Source organism: Catharus ustulatus, chromosome 6 (genome assembly GCF_009819885.2).
Source record: "Catharus ustulatus isolate bCatUst1 chromosome 6, bCatUst1.pri.v2, whole genome shotgun sequence".
Classification (NCBI taxonomy): Eukaryota; Metazoa; Chordata; class Aves; order Passeriformes; family Turdidae; genus Catharus; species Catharus ustulatus.
In genome coordinates this window covers 23,134,435-23,153,201 of record NC_046226.1, presented here as the reverse complement: position 1 = coordinate 23,153,201, position 18,767 = coordinate 23,134,435, and the positions used below count along the sequence as shown (strand labels likewise).

The 18,767-nt window shown below is 43.5% G+C and overlaps 1 protein-coding gene across 3 annotated transcripts in view; it reads left to right on the top strand.

The window, feature by feature from the left end:
- ESRRB (estrogen related receptor beta) overlaps window positions 1–18,767 on the top strand; it is a 125,978-nt gene that overhangs the window by 27,770 nt on the left and 79,441 nt on the right. The window contains exon 2 of one of the 3 annotated variants that reach the window (XM_033062854.1): window positions 175–275. The exons of 1 other annotated variant lie outside the window; for it this stretch is intronic. Coding sequence is in view for 1 of the 2 variants with exons in the window: in XM_033062852.2 (XP_032918743.1) it covers window positions 16,982–17,031 (50 nt within the window). In the remaining variant the exon portion in view is untranslated. Of the gene's footprint in view, window positions 1–174; window positions 276–16,838; window positions 17,032–18,767 lie in introns of those variants that run through there. One more of the 3 variants, XM_033062852.2, reaches the window with a different exon arrangement.

Below are 18,767 nucleotides of genomic sequence, written 5' to 3'. Positions count from 1 at the left end.
TTTCTTTGCTGTATAAGTAACAACAAACTCTAAAAATGGCATTTCACATGGTACTAATGCAAAAACTGAATGATGGAATAAGACCGTTACCCTCTTCAATCACTTCTGTCTGCCTGACTATGTCTTATAAAACTCATGTTTTAGCTACATCACTGTGTGCTGTTTCCTTTGCAGGACCCCTGCCTCATTCACTGCATGTGATGGACCTGCTCTGAGGTAAATAAGAGTTGCACAGTGAAAGAGACCATCTGTAGGACCCCTGCCTCATTTGTCAGGTGTGTACAGACTGAGACAAGGGGCTGCAGGAGAGAAAGGGAAGCTTTTACAGCTGAGGCAGTGAAATTCTGACCTGACAGTTGACTTCCTTTTTGTACGTGACCATTTCTATACAATAGTTTTCAGGGTTTTTTTGAAGCAGCTGCTATGCCAGTGGTTGTTTAATTGTGTGTTCCTTATTTTATAGGGGACCTTTTGGTCCCAAAGGGCCTACTTTACAGAAATGCTGAGTGCTTAAAGCTGCAAATTAACTGAATGAGAGTCCACAAAACCCAAGGTGCTATACAAGCTCAGATCAGTCAGGCTGTTGGTGTCTTGGAGTAGGCACCCAGAATTAGCAAATATGTTTAAACACCATCTTCGGTCATTCATCCATAAAATGGGAATAAAAATGCCCTCTCCTTTCATAGAGGTATGTGGAAATAGATGGTCGTGGGGTAGTGAAGTTCTTGGACAGTGTAATGACAAGCCCGTAGAAAAACACATAAGGAAATTAATAAATCTCTAGAGTCAGGTTTGAATAATGTGCAGTAAATAAGGCTGGGGCCACACCCTGAACAATGAACAGAAATCAGCATCTAAAGCAGCTGCTCATTACACCCTTCCCAGTGCAGTCTGAGATGGGGTACTGTGAAAAAATATGATCCTGTAATTATGGACTTTAAACAACACATATGTACATGAGGGTTAAGAGTATTTTTCACAAGTAAACACAATTGTGGTTTTTTTCTAACTTGACATCATTTGTAGTCTGCTCTATTTAACACACAGTTTTTATCTTTGTTTCATGAGTCCCGTCAAGTTTTGCAGATCTTTGAGTTTAAGATCGTCTTGTCCCAGCCCCTCCATTTAGATTAAGTGCTGCCATTTCATGTAGTTGCAGATCAACTAAATGCAGGTAGTCAAAACCTGCTCACTTCTATATTATGTATTCCACGTGTTGTAATCTCCACAGAGGTGCAGATTTGTGTGAGTGAAAAAGGCAGATCTGACCCTGTAATTTGCCATCATGAGCAAAACTGACACCCAAATGCTCTTGTTCTTAACAGTGAGGGAATTTGGGATATTTGAGGACTTACAACCAACTAACAGTAATTAAAACAACAAACTCCCCCAGCAGCAATATGCAAGAGAACAATGTCACTAGGGCTAGGACATTTCTTTAGAAGCCTTTGCTCTAACTTGTTCAGGAAGAATGGCAAAGTTTAAGGTCTTACTGAAAATATGCAGAAATATACCATTCAAAGTACATGATTTTAAATAACCACACTTTTGATGATCACTTATGTGAGGGACATTTTACAAAGGTATGTAGCAATAGGACAGGGGGGAGTGGCTTCAAACTGAAAGAGGGTAGATTTATGTTAGATTTTAGGAGGAAATTCTTTACTGTAAGGGTGGTGAGGCACTGGAGCAGGCTGGCCGGAGAAGTTGTGGCTGCCTCATCCTTGGAAGTGTTTGTGGCCAGATTGGATGGGGCTTGAAGCAACCTGGTCTAATGGAAAGTGTCCCTGCCCATGGCAGGGGGGTGGAATTAAATGATCTTCAAGGTCCTTTCCAACCCAAACCATTTTTTGATTCTATGAAGTATATAGAGACTGTAATAGGAATGCAGAAGTGTTAAACTCTACCAAGTTGAGAAGTAAAAGGTTAATGGTGTTGAGATGATCAGTGTACAAACCTGATGGTGGTTAACCTTTCTATGCCATGTCTGGAATTTGCTATAATTTGAAGAGAGAATGATATGAATAGTAGAGGAAGTAGACCTTTGTCATATATCCCTGTCATGTATCCCATTATATTTTGTTTGTAAGAATTAGAGTTGTCTATTGCAGATGCCTAAGATGTCAAAGAAATGTGCCATAAAATCTTTTCTCTTGTATTTTCCCCTTTTTCTCTCTTATTAACTATCTCAAATACTCAAAGAAGAATTTGTTGGCCTATTTAGGCAGTAGAATGTGATGTTTCTCTCAAGGATGATTAGTATTACTGTTGGCTGGTTGATGACTTGGAAAGCACTGATTCCCACATGTGCTGCAGATAACGGTTCATTCAGGAAATAATGTAAGCCAAACCTATCAAACATATTTTAACCTGTGTAAGAGACTGAATGAGTGTCGTTTGCAGTGGCTTAACTGCTAAGTTTTAACAGTTTCATCAGATAAATGTACTCTGTGGTTTAAAGACAGCACACAAAAAAGTGATGCCAGGGTACCCAAGAGCAGGAGCTCTCACAAAAATCCCCTTAGGCAGGGCCTGGCATTAGTGGCAAAAGGAGAGGAAAGCACAATTTAAAAAATACAACAATCTGTTCTTGTAGGGCTCAGACAGCAAGAGGCAGCACATGTGCTGGGTGGGAGCCATCAATGAGAGCTGATTTCCCCATGGGATATACAGACCTGGACTATCAAAGTAAGCTGGGGCTAGGACAAACAGATGTTATGCCAGACACGTCAGCAGAGTTAGTCTGTTTTGCATAGGTGTCTGATCTTACTTGGCATGCTTTAAGCTCTCTTCTGAATCTCAGGGTGGAATATAACCATTATGATTTCATCCTAACTGCTCTGTTCTCCACATATGATGCAACTCTTGGGTATTACTTCTAACCTAAGCAGGAAGCTGAGGCACAGAGTGGTGTGTCACCAGGTGCACAGCTCATGAGCGTACAACCCCAGTCACACACCTCTGCTTCCCTTCAGTGAGAGCAGGAGGGAGCCTGTGGGTCACTACATTGCCAAAGTAAACTGTCTTTGCCTACAGGTGTCTTGTTGATAGAGTAAGCAGTGTTAGTGCCCCCAAAAGGATGTTTTAAAACACCATCCTGAAGCATCCCTGCACAACAGGCACTCTGCTCTCTGGAAAACTGCTTAGGACTGAGTGGGGTAAATGAACCTGACCATAAGGGCTAGTGGCCCTCACACCATTGTGCAATGCAGGTCAGGCTTTCATTTGCAAAAACTGTGTCTGACCAGAGGGTGTGATCCTAACCTTGCTCAGGGCCAGGCAAGTTGGAGTCTCACTCTTACAGACCCTGCCAAGCAGAAAGTGTTTATTTCCTGTTCTGGATCCACGATCCAGGAGGAATGAATAAAAGTGATTTAATCTTCAGTGTGAGGAAAATCACCTGACTGAGCAGGATGCAGAGGACAAATGGGACAGGGGGCCTTAGCTTGCCTGGCAGGAGGGATGGGAAAACAGAAGTGAGACACGGCATCAGAATCGCTAATTGTTATTTATTATTAATTTTCTAATTTTTCCCTTGCTCGGATTCCATGATTGCTGGAAATCAGGGTTTCTCTGGCTGTCTGGGTGCATCTGTGACATTGACTCTGAGATGGGGAGCACCCTCTGGTGGTTAAGGATAATCTGACATTTCCTGGGATTGGCGCCCATCATCCCTACAAGCCGCCAGTTAAGGTGGACAGGAGGCAATGCTGGCGTACTGTCACTGTTGGGAAGGGTATTTGGGGTGCAAATATTCCCTCTGACTTGCTTACCCAGGAATCTGATTCTTAGGAACCATTTTTTAGCGCAGTGAAAAGCCTGTAAAATGTGTTTGTTCTTCCTGCCCTGCTGCTGTGTAAAAGCCCACTTACATTCCCTTCTTGCTTTCTCCCAATGAGAGGGCAAGTAAAGCTTAATTTACTTCACTAATTCCCAGTGGACACAAAATCGTGCCCTGGCTCTCTCCCTAGGGACTGTGGTTTCCTGCCTCAGCTCTTGCTCTTGTCTCCCAAAAGCTCTAGTCTGCACTCAGAGCTTTCCCTGGCCCATCTCTGGCTGGATTTGCTCTGCCTGGAGTGCTCAAGCCAGGACAGTACAGTCCCTTGCAGGGAACAGAGGAATTCAGCTCAGGTTTCCCTTCTCCTTCCCTAAGTGGATTAACAGGCTGGAGGGATCGTCTCTGCCTGCCTGCTTCAATCTTCATTAGCGAACATGTTTCGCCAGCCGCAGTCACATCCTGGTCCGGAGAGCTGCTTGACAGGAGTGGATTCTGGCCACAGCCTCTCTCAAAGGCTGTTGCATCTTCTGAGAGGTTTTTCTTCATAACAGGGCTCTGTGGGCTGCCCTGGATGGCAGGGACGTAGGGCAGGAGTGGTGCAAGATGTACATGATTGCTCTGCCCACTGCTCACTTTACAAGAACTAATCTGCATCCTCTGCTGACTGCAACCCTGCACCTCTGTGTAATGCATGTGCTGCATGAGCAGCAGAAAACATTCTGAAGGAGCACTCACATGTGCTTTTTTTTTAACTTTTCCCCTCCTATTTCCCAGGCAAGGGAGGATCCTGAACATACTGGGATGTCTCTGAAACTTTTATAACCTGACTGTCACTTCTGGATGCCCTTTCTTGGATGCTTGTAGGCAGTCAATTTGAATGCAGTGTTTCCTAACGGCTGTGTCCAAGAAAGTGACCCTACCTCCTCCTCAGCTGCTTCTTCCTGTTGCTTTGTAGTCATTAATGGGTGTTGCACCCTTGCACAGGCAGTCTTTTATTCCACCAGTGCTGTTGTTTCCTCGGTTCAGAGAAGATTTTTCTACACAAATCAGATGTACACTTCAAATTGCATTGATTTTGGAACAATCCATTTAAACTACTGAAAATCCAAATTGTGGATGCTCTCCTGCCAGTTTGAGAATGCTTTATTTTTGCTCGTTGATTGTCTAAACAGATTAAATTTCAATAGTAATGAGTACCCCTTGCAGCAGCTTAAGTTAATCTATTTCAAATTGTACCTTAAATTATACTGTGGTAACATTCTCATGCAAAGAAAACCTGCAAGGAGAGGTGGTGAACACTGAGCATCACTAATACCATCAGGGGCTGCCCAGGCAGTAGGGAGGCAAATGTTCTTCTTGTGGTTTTGTAATCTGACCATTGCAACAGGGGAAGTTGGTGTGCCATGCTCTGAAACAAGGTTGAGTGGCCAGGAAGAGAATCAAAATGGAATTTTTTATTTTAGCAAGTTAGAAGGAAAATAAAAAAGGCATGTGAGTATGAAGGGGCAAAGGAACTACAGACTGAAGGATTTTAGAACCTAAAGCTGTATTTAGCCAACTAAAGGATTAATTTAATTTCCCAAACAACATATGTTAAAGCACACAAATTAATAACCCCAGCACTTTTGAATTAGCAGTATATCTGGTTTGGCCCTGTAAAGCCACAGGTTGATGGTCAAAGCAGAACAGCTCTCTGGAGAGCCCTGGCTTGCTGGTTCTAACTCTCTGAGGGATGCAACTGTCTCTGGAGCACTCCCCTCTCAGGGCTATGTAGCTGTCAGTGCTTAATGATGTGCTTCCCAGAGCAGGAAACAAAGGTTACACAACTCTAAAAACATAACCTGTCTCTGAATGGGCAGCAGAAGAATTTTCCTTTGAGAGGCCAAGACCTGTGTTATTGAAAGGAAAATGGATCCCCTTTTTACTGCCCATTAGGAGGAATATAAGATGTAAGAGCAAATCTGGTTTTATATATTTACAAGTAGCAGAAATCCCTTTATGTGTGGGGAGCAGCAGGCTGGGGAGGAGGCAGATAGGACTTGGTGACGCCCTCATGGTTAAATTTTGTGCATTTTTGATCTTGAGGTTGCCTTGGATCACTGATCTTGATGAAGATGATACTCTTTTTTTCTTCAGTCCTTTCCTTTTCAAAGGTCTCCCAAAGCACTTTATGCATAATGAGTTATTTTGCTACCAGAACTGCCTTTGCAGTAGATTTGATGGCACAGTAGATTTGATGGTAGTGATTTGAGACCAGAGTTGAGGAAGAACATTATTGTGGAGTAATGCAAGATATACTAGCAGAGGCTGAGCAGAAATAAACTGGAATAGTTGAATGAGATGTGTCTAAAGCAGTAGTTTGCTATCTGCTCCTGCCCTTTTCATCTCAATCTCTGGCATTTTATCAGTAATGAATTGCAGGCAGACATGAATTGACACAGTGCAGGCTGTACCCTTCTCATAATCTGTTCAGTCCCCATCAGTGACCTCTTGTAACACTAGTTCTGCAACATCTTCTAGTGAAAGATGCTGATAGTGGTTGGTAGTTTCCACACTCTTCTACCCCTCTCTGGCCCTCTGACCAAAGCCAGAACAAGAAGTTAGTCACCAGATCTGGCTGACTGGGCAGATCTCTGTCTTTACAGCTTTTTTTAGTTCTTTATGTAGGGTCTTCTCTGAATGCTGAAGGATGCTCTTTTAGGGAACTAAAAGTTGATAGGAGACTATCAACTATCAACAACTCCTCCTCATCCTCCAGTTTTGGGAAACAGTAAGAAATTGCATTGATAAAGACAGTGTTGTGTCTTGAAAAGGAATCCTTGATACCATATCAATAATTCTGTATTTCTATGCTGATCTTTTTCAATTCACATATTTCTTCATGTTTACTCTGCTAGTTCTTCCCTCCCCTTAAGTTTAAAATGTTTAGGTGAGCTTTGGATACAGACTAGACTGATGTGCTTTCTGTGCAGTCGGAATCTGTAACTTCAGGGTTGCTTTCTCAGACGTGGATTGAATTGAGGATGTCTATTGGGAGTTTCAGGTCTTGGTTTTCTCATTGGAGGTCCTTCCATCAGGCAGGTCTGTTAAATGCTTGCTGGGTCCCTAGAGACACTTGATCTGTGTTTAAAGGGAAGCAGCTGAACCACAAGAAGAGAGAAATGGCTGTGTACTCAAGCACTGTTGCTCTAAAGGGATCTTGCTGAAAGCTGTGCAAAGCTTGTATGGCAGACTGGGTGCCTGGGGCTCTCCATGTGCTTCATCCTAGCAGAGATGTGTGTGATGCTCTAGCTTGCCTTTCCTGCTCTGAGAAAGATAAGTTGATGGCTCCAGGATGCTTTGAGCATGAACTGTGTTTAACTCTCCTGAGGCCCAAACCAGGAAAATCTCTGTAGGATTCCAAGCAGCACCTGCCTTTTGCTCCCCACTCCTCTTAAAGCTTCCCCAGTGGAGAGGTCTGCCCAGGGAGAGCAGGAAGTCCATAAATAAGTAATTCCCTCTGTCTCTCCTGATCAGCCCAAGCAGCTGTGATTGCTCCTGAATGCCTAGGTTGCTTTCCTCTTAATGGCTTTTAAACCAATTTTGCCCTCATCTGATGACCCAGCTTCTCATCCTAGTTTTAGAGGAATAATTTCTTCTTTTAGAGAGAGGGGTTTGGGGGATATTTATGTTGTGTTGAGAGTTTTGGCTGGGTGAAATAATACAGCAGTGCCAGCAAAGCCACAGTTCTTTGGTTCTCTCAGGCTGCCCCACACCTTGTTTTGACAAATCTCTACAGGACACCTCCAAGGGTATTGCAGATAGCATTAACCGTTGTTTGAGAGCACTGGACACATGTGATTCTCATGGACATCCCGCAAACATTATAACTCTCATGCCCCTCTTAAGACACTTTATTATTGGGATATTTTACTGTTGGGAGAGCTAATCACTGAGATATCTGAGTGCTTATCCTTTACTCCACAATGTGTGGGTGAAAGTCTGGGAACATAAGTTAAAAGTGCAGGCTCTCACTTTTCAGTTCAGTTGACTTACAGCATCTCATTAATGGGCGTTTGACAGCTTGACAAATATTTAGACCTTTCATTGTTACTTTTGTGCCTTGTGTGTACAAACTGCAGTAGATTTAAAAAAAAAAGTGCCCCTTAAATAGCAAGTGGGTAGTCAAATCTAAATGTTCTTGGTTTGTATCCTAGTGGAACCCTTGGAGGTACTTATTGCTCCTCTGATGGGTATCATCTAGGTTTGTCTATAGAAAAGTATTAGCACTGCCTCCAGCAGCAAATCCTACCTGCCTGGCAGTAGGACGTGCAAGGCATGTTCTGAACGTCCTTACAGTGCTGGCCAGGTATCCTGTGGGATGTGTACTAGCACAGTGTCATGTTGCAGGCTGATGACTGCCATCCCCACAGTGCCTTTGGAGCAGGCACTGGTCTGTCTGGGTGGAATGCAGCTGCCCGGCCTATGGTTGCAATGCCAAATGGGCAGATTCAACCCAAATGGTTGATGGCTAATGACTTATGAAATGAGCCTCTAGAAACAAAGTAGTGTCTTGAGGTGGTATTGTTGCCTGGAACCTTCTATCTCATTAGCAAGGCAGGGCCCACTGGGTGCTACAGCAATGGTAGTTAATAGCTCTGAAGCAGTGACAGTTTTTCCCAGTCTTCCTTCTGTTCCTGTCTAACTTCTTGGTACCCTAGAAGAACAATAGGTTTAACAAGAAGTGCTGTCCCCAGACCATATGGTTCCAAGGACAAACCTGGTAGCAACAACTTCTGGAAGTCATGTCACAAAAGCCTACCCTTTAATGCGTTGATGACTGCAGTAGTCAAGTATTGTGAAATACTGCCAAATGTTGAGGGGCAAGATCTAAAAGATGAGTTGAGTACTACTGAGTTCAGCTGACTGGAAATGTTTAATGAAAGATTGCTATGTTCAACAGAGGAACAGAGAGAGGAGGCACTGGTAGTCGTTGATCAGCACTAAAATAAAGGTGTTTGAGAGATTTGCAAAAGACCGATACTGGATTTTCTTTTGTAAGTGATGTGGAGACCACGGGGACCTGTTGCTAGGAGGCTGCAGCACCAAAGTCACCCTCTGACCACACGGGACTGAGATTTGAATTTGCCTTAACAATGATACTGAAAAGTAATCCTTCCTACTGCTGCCATAGGAACGGTGAAGCTGGCAACGTGGGACTATGAAGGATGAAAGTATTTTTACTGAAATCTAGTGACACATGTTCAGGAGAAGACTTTACTGCTGCCCACAGCTGTTCTGGGCTGGGATCTCTGAGAAATTTTAAGACTTGTAACTCATTCAACAAGAATTTTCAAAGACATCCAGGGGCTTGTACTTCCATACATGAGACATCACTGTCTTTTGGAATACATAGAGCAGCATGACAGAATTAGAACTGAGCTGGTGAAACTTCTTTCCTTTGCATGGAAGAGTTTTTTTTTCTGGTAACCAGCACCTACCTCTTCATGATTGGCTTCTCTCTTGACACTGTATGCTCATATATTGTGTAGTTAAAGCAGCCATGTTTATATGGCCCTGAGTTGCCCTGCCTCTTCTAAATGATTCTTTGTGGTATAAGCAAGGATTATTTTTCTCGTTATTTTTCCTCTTTATTTTTTGAAAATGTACTTCAAAAATTCGATCTTTTATGGTGTATAGGCAGGGTATTTGAATATTAATTACTTGTAGACAGAACAGTGGCTTCCTAATGCATTTTACTTGAAGGTGTCTGAATGTGGTGCAGACATGTATCTCATGATGGTCCTTAAAAGTTGAAAGTATATTAAGAAGCTTGGGATGGGGTTTGTAGGCAAAGCTGTGTAACCAAATAATCTGCCACAGCAACTTGGTCCTGTACAACAAGTGAAATAAATGTAATTCAAGTAATAAATAAGCTCAAGAGGGAGCTGTGTAAAAAATGTCCATTGTTCTTCAAACACTCAAGTTAATACAGAACAAATCTTCAAAAGGTCATCATGTACTTACTGGTCATGGAGATTCAGAGCAGAGGAGAGTTGAGATTGTTGTGCTGCTGATACAGCAAAATAGAATGAAGCTGGCCTGTCATGTGGTTCTAGCCAAAACCTGTAGTCACTTACTATTAGAAACTGGAGTATTCTGAGGCTGAAGATGTTGACCAGAAGAGCAGTCCTGATCATCTGATATCTCTGCTTTTTCCAGACAGAAACTATATCAAGTTTGCTAATGTCACCCAGGACCTGCAAGTTCATCTCACTGTTAAATATTTTGTATAGATCCACCACTGGTGAGCTCCTCTGCATTTGGCCCGACTGACCTGGTGAAGTCAACTGTGCCCGGATGAGGCTAGATGGAAGTTCCTGCAGGGAAAGGAAGGTCTTAAATCCTTGCTTTCTTCATCCCTTACAGCCTGGGAAGAAAAGTCCTTTCACTGTGTTTCCTCTTTATAATGAACTACCTCATATTCTAAAGTTACTCTGTTACCTACTCAGAGAACCCAGCTAAGAGGAACCTGCACAGTTACCCACATCGCTGTCATATCATTGTATTCAAACTGCAGCCACCTCATTGCTGTTGGTGGGAGATAAGTTATCTTGCCTATGTTTCCATCACAGAGTTGGAAGAATTACTCTTTGCCCTCACTGCCTGACCCTCAGTAGCCATACTTTCTTAACGATAGTTACTCTGAAGCATTTTGGTTCTTTAAGCCCTACTCCTCTGGATTGAGACACCCAGAATTATCAAAGCACATGCCAAAAGTGTTTTCATTTTTGGCATGCAGCATAGGAGTAAGTAATCATTATTTCTCCTGACCAAACAGATATTTCTTTTGATCAGTTCAGTGAGTAAGTTGATACTGTGAATTTTAGGGTCCTAGGGTGATTAAACTGGATGGACTTGGAGTGCATGGGCTTGGAGATGAAACCAGCTAATCATGTCCCTGAATCAGAGCAATGAACAGGAACCCCCTGCTCTACTGACCATCCTCCTTGGCCTTTTGCAATACCAGACTTGAAGCTAGTGTAATTTTAGGAAAGCTAAAGTAGAAAAGATACTCTTTGACATCCATCTGACAGGATGAACCACCATACTAGGAAGGCCACGCTTGTGATGGAGGAATTTGCAACAGCTAAGCAGAGGTAAAGATTCCTTAATGCCTTGTGTTCTCTCCTTCTTCCTGGTAGCTGAGCAAATAGCCCAGCTACAGCCCTGTGGACACCTAGGATCATGGAGGGGGAAGGATTAATTTCTGCTTTACTGGAATTGAAAGAGTATAGGAAATATTAGTTATTGTCCTAGTAAACTATGTGTAGCTGTGAGTGTGAATAAAAATCACTTTCCAGTCAAGGTCTTGGCCATGTTCTGCCTGACCACAGTAACCCAGCTGAGGATTAGTGTGATATATCATGGAAAAAAGATCACCAACAGGTCCAAATGTGGAGCTGGATCACAGCTCCCCATTGAAGTCTTCTAAGCCTACAAGACCAACCTACCTCTCTAATTACTACCTGTCTTTTCTGAGGACGGTTTCTGTCCACTTAGTTTAACAACAGTTAGGCAGAGACTGACTAAGGAGTAGGTTGACAAAACATGAAAAAAGATATACTGCTGTATTTCTGGGCAAGTAAGACAGAAGTTCTTATCAAATACCCCAGCTAACTGATGATGCAAAGAAGAGCAGAAGGCGTAATCCCATCTATGTAATTTCCTCACCTGCTCTCTCTATATTTCTTATTACAAATTCTTCCATAATCTGGAAAGAAATGTCTCTTTTCTGATTGTTTTTATTGTTTCCCATTTGGTAAAATACTCCCCACCTGCCTCTTACTCTGATGCTCTGTTTTGATTTTACAGAAGTTAGATTTCTCTTGCCTGGTTTATCTTTGTACATGTGTGTCTCTGCAGTGAACTTTCATTAAAGATGTCAGCAGGAACATGTTCTGCTGTAGAACTGAGTCCTGCTGTTAACACTGCTATTAACATTAGCAAAGACAAAAATGGGTTTACAACTACACAAAACAGCATTGGCCATATTAAAAAAAAAGTTATAAATGGTAATTAAAATAAAGCCTTGACTTTTCATTGGCAATGTAGAGACTATGTTTGTCTTAACTCAAGGTCCAAACACTGTTGTATCCAAGCACAGAATTTAAGGTCACAGTTTTGGGACAGAGAATTCTCAATTAAAGCGGGACAGTAAGGGTTAAGATATTTATATTTAGACTCTTGTGCTACAGATCTGCTCAGATTGATCTGGGGCAAGTCATACAACCTCTTTATGGTAGGATTTGGCAGTCCATAAATTGTAAATTATAACACGTTCCAAAGACTAGGTAATGTTTGAAGCACATTTAAGGAGGTTCAAATGGGTGCTCATTGTTTAAAAATGACAACACAAAACCTGTTTTCTGTTTAAACAGATGTTCAGCTTCATCATGATACCTTTAGATGGAAGCATATTGTTTGCAAGGCCAATTTAATTTTTATGGGGAAAAAAAAATCTATTGGAATTTTGTAGAAAAGAAGACATTGCTTTTGGTGGGGAGAACAAACTGTTTTGTTTGGGTGAGTAAGACAAAATAGAACAGAGCCCTAAGTAAAGAAGGCTGGTCTCTAAGAGCCTACCAGGCATCAGGAACCTATGTTCAGAGTTTCTCTTTAGTGCTACTAGCCCTGCAAAGCAGAGGGATCAGGGCACGTTAACACAGTGACTTGTGTGAAGTCAGGCAGTTCTGTTGGCCTCAAAGGTGTGAAAGGCTTGTCTTCTGAATCACCTTTCTGTAACTTAAATGAGACAGAGGCTGGGAAAGATTTCTTGTCATCAATCTCCTCTTCCCCCAGCAGACAAGATTAAAAAGTGTATACACAAAACTGCTCAGCCCAATTTAGATCTCCTAATTATTATCTCTTTTTTTGCCCTGTACAGACAGCATTTCACTCACTTCCTTGTGAAAATACAGTAATGTAATAGAGCCTTCATAAAAGAGAAAAAAAATCCCAAACCCTAAAAGTAATAAAGTAACTAGATCTCTTCCTCTTTTGCATTTTCCTTAAAAAAAAAAAAAAAGGATCTTATCAACAAGTGAAATCAAGTTTGTTTGGCATGATTTCGAGGTTACTCCTATATTAGACCAAATGAAATTTCTGTCAATCAATCCATCAACTTGCTAGAAGTTGATCATTATTCCATGATAAAAGTTTTTAGAAAAACTAAAACATTAATTTATCAAAACCAGATTGGTCATTAAAAGCTGGAGAAATGTCTTCAAAGAAAGTCTCTATTCATTATATCTTGGAAAAGCCAGGAAAATTAGAGACATGTATCACAATTATTTTCTTTTTCCTTTCTTTTTCTTTTCTTTTCTTTTCTTTTCTTTTCTTTTCTTTTCTTTTCTTTTCTTTTCTTTTCTTTTCTTTTCTTTTCTTTTCTTTTCTTTTCTTTTCTTTTCTTTTCTTTTCTTTTCTTTTCTTTTCTTTTCTTTTCTTTTCTTTTCTTTTCTTTTCTTTTCTTTTCTTTTCTTTTCTTTTCTTTTCTTTTTTCTTTTTCCATATTGCATCTCTCAAAGAACTGATACTGCCTATCAGTGCATCAGACTGTAATGCTCTGATTGTGATCTGTGTAAGGCTAATATCGATGGAACATTGTTGCTCAGCATTGGAACAATGTGTGAGGAGAACAGGTGACCTCAAAAGCCAGAGGCTGCCTTATGAAAGTTATCCCAAAGGATGCACTTACCAGAGCACCTCTGGGTAAGTTCTGTTCAGAGGCCACAGACTGAGTTGTCTGGGATGGTTCCCTGCCCCTCCTGCAGTGAGAGCAGCAATTCCAGAGGACGATTTGGTCAGGCCAGCAAACAAAGGCTGTGCTCAAAAACCAAGCCTGGTGCTTCTGTTCCGTGTGGAGTTATGTCTTGGATTTACCCTAAGAGAGCTCTTTTATTTCCCAATCTACCAGCTTAATCTTACAGTCCTTTCTAACTTTGCCCTGGAACTGTTTTAAAAACCACACATATCTGAAGGTTAGCCATGTTGAGATCAGTGTTCCCTTCTTTATTCATTGGGGGAGGAGAAATTGGCTAAAGCCAGCTGTGTGTGGAGGTTTGCAAAGGATGAAGCCTTCTGAAGTTCCAAAATCAACTTGCAGGACTCTTATTCTCTTTCTTAGGGAATTCAGGTTGGCAGATAAACCCCAGCCAGCAGAGACTTATTCCTTTCCACCCTTCTCCGAAAGGAAGGGTCAGACCTCTGAACAGGTTACTCTCAAGGCAGGGGAAGCTCAATTTGTCCATTTGCACTGTGTCAGAAGAGATTATTATGAGGTTTCTGCACCACTCTGCAAATGCCCACCTCACCCAGGTAGTCCTCTTTCAGCAACAGCCCATTTCCAGAGTACAAACCCACTATTGTACTGTTTATATCAGTTAATTCAGCCCTGCAGACCTTGTGCCAGGCAATCTCATGGCTCCCTGCTTGCATCACCTCAGCCTGGATACAAGTTAAAGTGCAAAATTAAAACATCAGCTATTGGGAGAGCAGGACCTGCCTGCCAAGCCATTCCCACTCTGGTGTCCCATTCACTGAGAGCCTACACCAGTGTTAATCTCTGCACAGTCAGGATCCAGCCAGGGTGCACCTTTCTGAAGAAAATTGTTTCCTATCAAAATCAGCTCGCTGCAAACACCCTGACTGCTCTTGAACCTGTCTGCCTAAGTCTGTCTAAACCCTTACCCTGTGTGACTCCTGCCTCTCTTGCTACTGCACATCAGGAATCTTCTCTATGGGGCAACTAAGTCACCAGTCAGTCCCTCTCTGGCCTCAACTTTCTGTTGGAAACACAAAGGTGCTGGTTTTGTCCTTGCCTCTACTTGGTCAGGTGTTCTCCAGTGTGATTAGTGAGATTCCTTACAACCTTGGGACCTACTAATGCCAATGCCTTGCTAAAACTTGTCTCTTCAACATTTGAAGCATCTTAGAGTTTCTGCTGTGATGATATACCCCTTAAATGTACAAAGCTATATGTATATATGTTTCATTTGTATTCATTCTGGTTGAGGAAAAGTGCATAATCTGAATTGTGCCACCTACAACATTCAGGTAATTTGATTCTGCTGTACTTTTAAAACTGGATACGTTTTCTCTCCGTCTCCATTTTTTAAACTAACCTGTTTTCTGTGCTGTCTTCATGTGTACCTTTTATCGTAAGAGACCTTGGTCTTGACAACCTTTAAAGATAGGTGATCAGAATCCCGTAACTTGTCCTCACATGGCCTGGGGACCTTAGGGCACACCATTAGTTTATATGCATTTGTTAAGATCTCTGGTAGAGGAGATAGTTACACTGGCTTTGAATTTGGACGTTCCTCTTTTCCAAATATTCTCAGGTTTCTACAAATACTGATTATATGAAAGGATGTAGTCTAAATTTATGCTGTGTTTATTGCTTATAGCTGAGCCACATTGCATTTTCTTTCATTCTGTGTTACTCCCATCATCCAAAAAGCCATAGTCTGGCCTTTGCTTCTCCTGGTGATGTACATTTTTGCCTCAGATTAGATTTTGGGTTTTATATTTAGAAATACCTTCCCAATTTCTACTTTAAAAAACCAAAATTGTTTGCCTGGCATAAGAGCATGAAGCTTTTATCCAGGTACAGTTGTATACATTTTTGTTTTAGAAGGGCCTCTGGTTTTTGTCTACCTCCTAAGCATATTTTTATCTATTTCACCAGCAAACATCTAAACAGGAACTAGAAACATAGGGGAGAGACAAGTGAGGTTTATAAGTGCAGATTGAAAGGTAGGGAGTAGGTAGCAAGGGGCAAACAGAGCCTTTAGTGCAGCTCCGTGTGAGTCAGGTGTTCAGTGTAAGACTGTGTGTGGCATATGCCTGAGAGGTTCGTGTGCTTTTATGGAGACAGACCTTCAGCTAGGTGTTGGTGTTTTGCTGTAAACATGCAGTGCAATTGTGTGAGTGCGAAAACGTGTGCGGGAGCTGTGAAAGGACACAGACTCTAGCAGCATTCGGTACATATGCAGAGCTTTTAAAACGTATCCTTTGTGAAATTAGTTGTATGTGCCAGTTTTGATGTTTGTGAAGACTTTCGAGGGTTTGTAGCTGTGTTTTTTGTGCCTGGGAATGTGTGCTGTTATCCTGAATGCCTGATTCTGATCTCATGTGCCCCGACTTATTCCAAAGTGGTTTAATAAACTGCACTGAAGTGACATCTGAATTACGCTGCTTTGAAACGGGATTCGGGTGCTCTTCTGTACACGTTTGTGGCAATGGGTATAGGTATGGGAAAATAGATTTCCGCTTGCAGAGGTTGGGCTGTGCCGCGCTGAGACGCGGGTCTGCATGTGCACGAAGTGTGTGTTTGTGGAGCCGTGTGTTTGCATATAACAGCGCCCGGGACACGCACGTTCCAGGGGCACGCTGGTGCCTTGTGCTGAGCATGTGGGATGCTGTGGGGTGCACAGCCGCCCGCCGGCACGCCCGCATAAATAGCCACGGGGCACCCTCTACCTCAAGTTTTTGCATAACCCTAAACTCCTCAGCCGCTGTCCACGAGAGACACACCGGTGGGTAAGAGGGAAGGGGCGCTGCCGCCGTTCCCGCGGCGGGACCGAGCCGGAGCTGCTATCCCGTGTCACCCCCGCCGCCGTGCCGGGCAGCCCGGCTGCCGGCCCGCCCTGCGCCTCGCGGCGCCGCGACTCCTCCGGCCCCGGGCCGGGACTGCCCTGCCCGTCCCGGCGGAGCGGAGCCGGGCCGGGGCTGCGCGGTGCCGCGGCCGCGCTGCGGTGCCGGGTCCGGCGGCCCCCCCGGCCGTGCCTCCCCCAGCCGCCGTCCAAGCCCAGCCCCTGCACGGGAGCCAATAGCCGCCCTGCCGTCTCCATCCGTCTCCCGGCGTTAAAGCTACAGCGGGGCTCGGGGCGGCGAAATCCCCCGTGGCCGTGTCCTGCGCGCCGCCCGCCTCCTGCCGCCGTCAGTGTGTCCGCACGCGGGTGCGGAGCGGAGCGGCGCTGCCTCCCGCCCGCCGCCCCTGCCCCGCCGCCGGGCTCGGGCCGTCTCCTCTTCCCGGCGCTCCCCACCCTCCCAGCCCGCCGCAGTTTAGTTGTTATCTTGTGTTTTTTCTTTCTTTCGTCTTCTGTTTTTTGTTTTTATTTTTTTTTTTCTCCTCCAACCGGGAATGCTCAAACTGGACTGATGGACATTTCCGAGCTGTGCATCTCCGACCCGCTCGGCTACCACAACCAGTGAGTGTGCCGTGCCGGGAGCGGGCGGGCCGGGGGCGGGCTGGGACCGGCGTTGCGTCCCACTGCGGGTGGGATAGGGCAGCGACCCCGCAGTCCCGCTGCCCCCGTGCCGCAGAGCCGCCGCCGCCCGCCCCCGCGGGGCACGGCGAGTGCCCGCTGTGTGGAGCGGCCGGTCGCGGGCAGGGCAGGGCAGGGCTGGGCAGGGCGCACCTCCGCCCCGGCAGGTGCAGCGGAGTCCGCGAAACAGCACTTGGGGGGGTAGGCGTGCTGGTGTGCTTCTCTCGTGCCGTGTAACTTCTCCTTCTAATGCTTCATCTCCTAGGAACAGGCAGCTAACAGTGAGCGCTGACAGTCCTTTCTGCGCAGTTTTACTTTCCGTCTGTGCTAGGATTTTTATTAGATGAATTACTAGGTGCCTATAAAGAGATGTGCATATAAAATTATACGAAGCAGATCCGTTAAAGCACCGTCTTTTATTTTAAAAGTCTGTTTTTCATCTGAAATGCACTATGGAAATTCAGTTTCCCACAGATTACTGTTTTGGGTAGCCTGCCCGGGGGGAAAGAGTGGAGTGAGTCGGAGGGCTGGCAAAGAGACATCCCAAGCTGGGACTGGTGACTGCTACCTTAGCACCTGCTACTGCTCTTTGTATTCCGAAGTGGGCTGTGCCTGGTAATGCTGTGTTTAAAATCACTTTAGCGTGTTAAGTTTGGTTTGACCCTGTTGGGGAAGTTAGGAAACAAGGCAAAACCTTTTCAGCATTTACATCCAGCTGACTGGAGCAATTAATTTTAAAAGCATTTCTCCGATAAATCTCATCCTGAGCAGAGTCCTCTTTTGTGTGTTTGCATGTTAATCCGTGTGTCACCTATGCAGGTTTTGTGTCATCAGAGGTGGGAATTCAGTAATTTTACCTATTTCATTGCTTTTGTCTTAAGAATACATTGCATTTAGTAAAATTAAAATAATTAAAATCAAACAAATCATCCACAAATACCCCTCTTTCCTCATTTCAGCTTTTATTTGTCTTTCTGTACCTTGTTTTCTGATATTCCATCTTTCTTTACACTCATTTCTCTTTCCTTTAATCCCCAGCTTCCAGCAGTTTCATTAAAATGAGACTTTGTATTGTTAATAGAAATTAATAATCTAACCCATGTGATTTTCTTTTCCCCACTGGTGCTACACTTGTGGCTGCTCTACTTTGAATTTAAAATAAACAAACATTTTCTTAAGGGAAATGTATTCTGAATGCTGCTGGGAGCCTTAATATTAAGGCAAAAATAGAAGATGCATTTACCTTCATTAAAAAAAAGAAAATAACAAAATGGCACAATGAAAACCTAGATCTTCATCACTTACTATATTGTGTCTTAACTTTTTCCTTTTAATTTTTGTACTTTTGGAATTGAGAAAAAGGAAGTCAAACAACATGAAAATAGTTAGAAGTAATCTGCATATTGTGTTGCCTTTCACCCTTTTTACTTTTTTATGGGCTTTCAGTCAGCTCTCAAAAATGTCAAGTGCACCTTACCCGTATGCACAACTCCTTGGCTGCTGAGTAGACAGATGAAGGTGGCCCTGGGGGAAGTGCCACTGAGCCCCTATGGCTTTACAGCAGGCACAATGTGCTGCTTTTTGAGATGAGAAACTGTGGGAGAGCTCTTTGTTTAAAGAGGTGCTTGGTTCTGTGTGCTAACTGACCTTCTCTTTAACATTGTTGAGGTTTGGTAAAA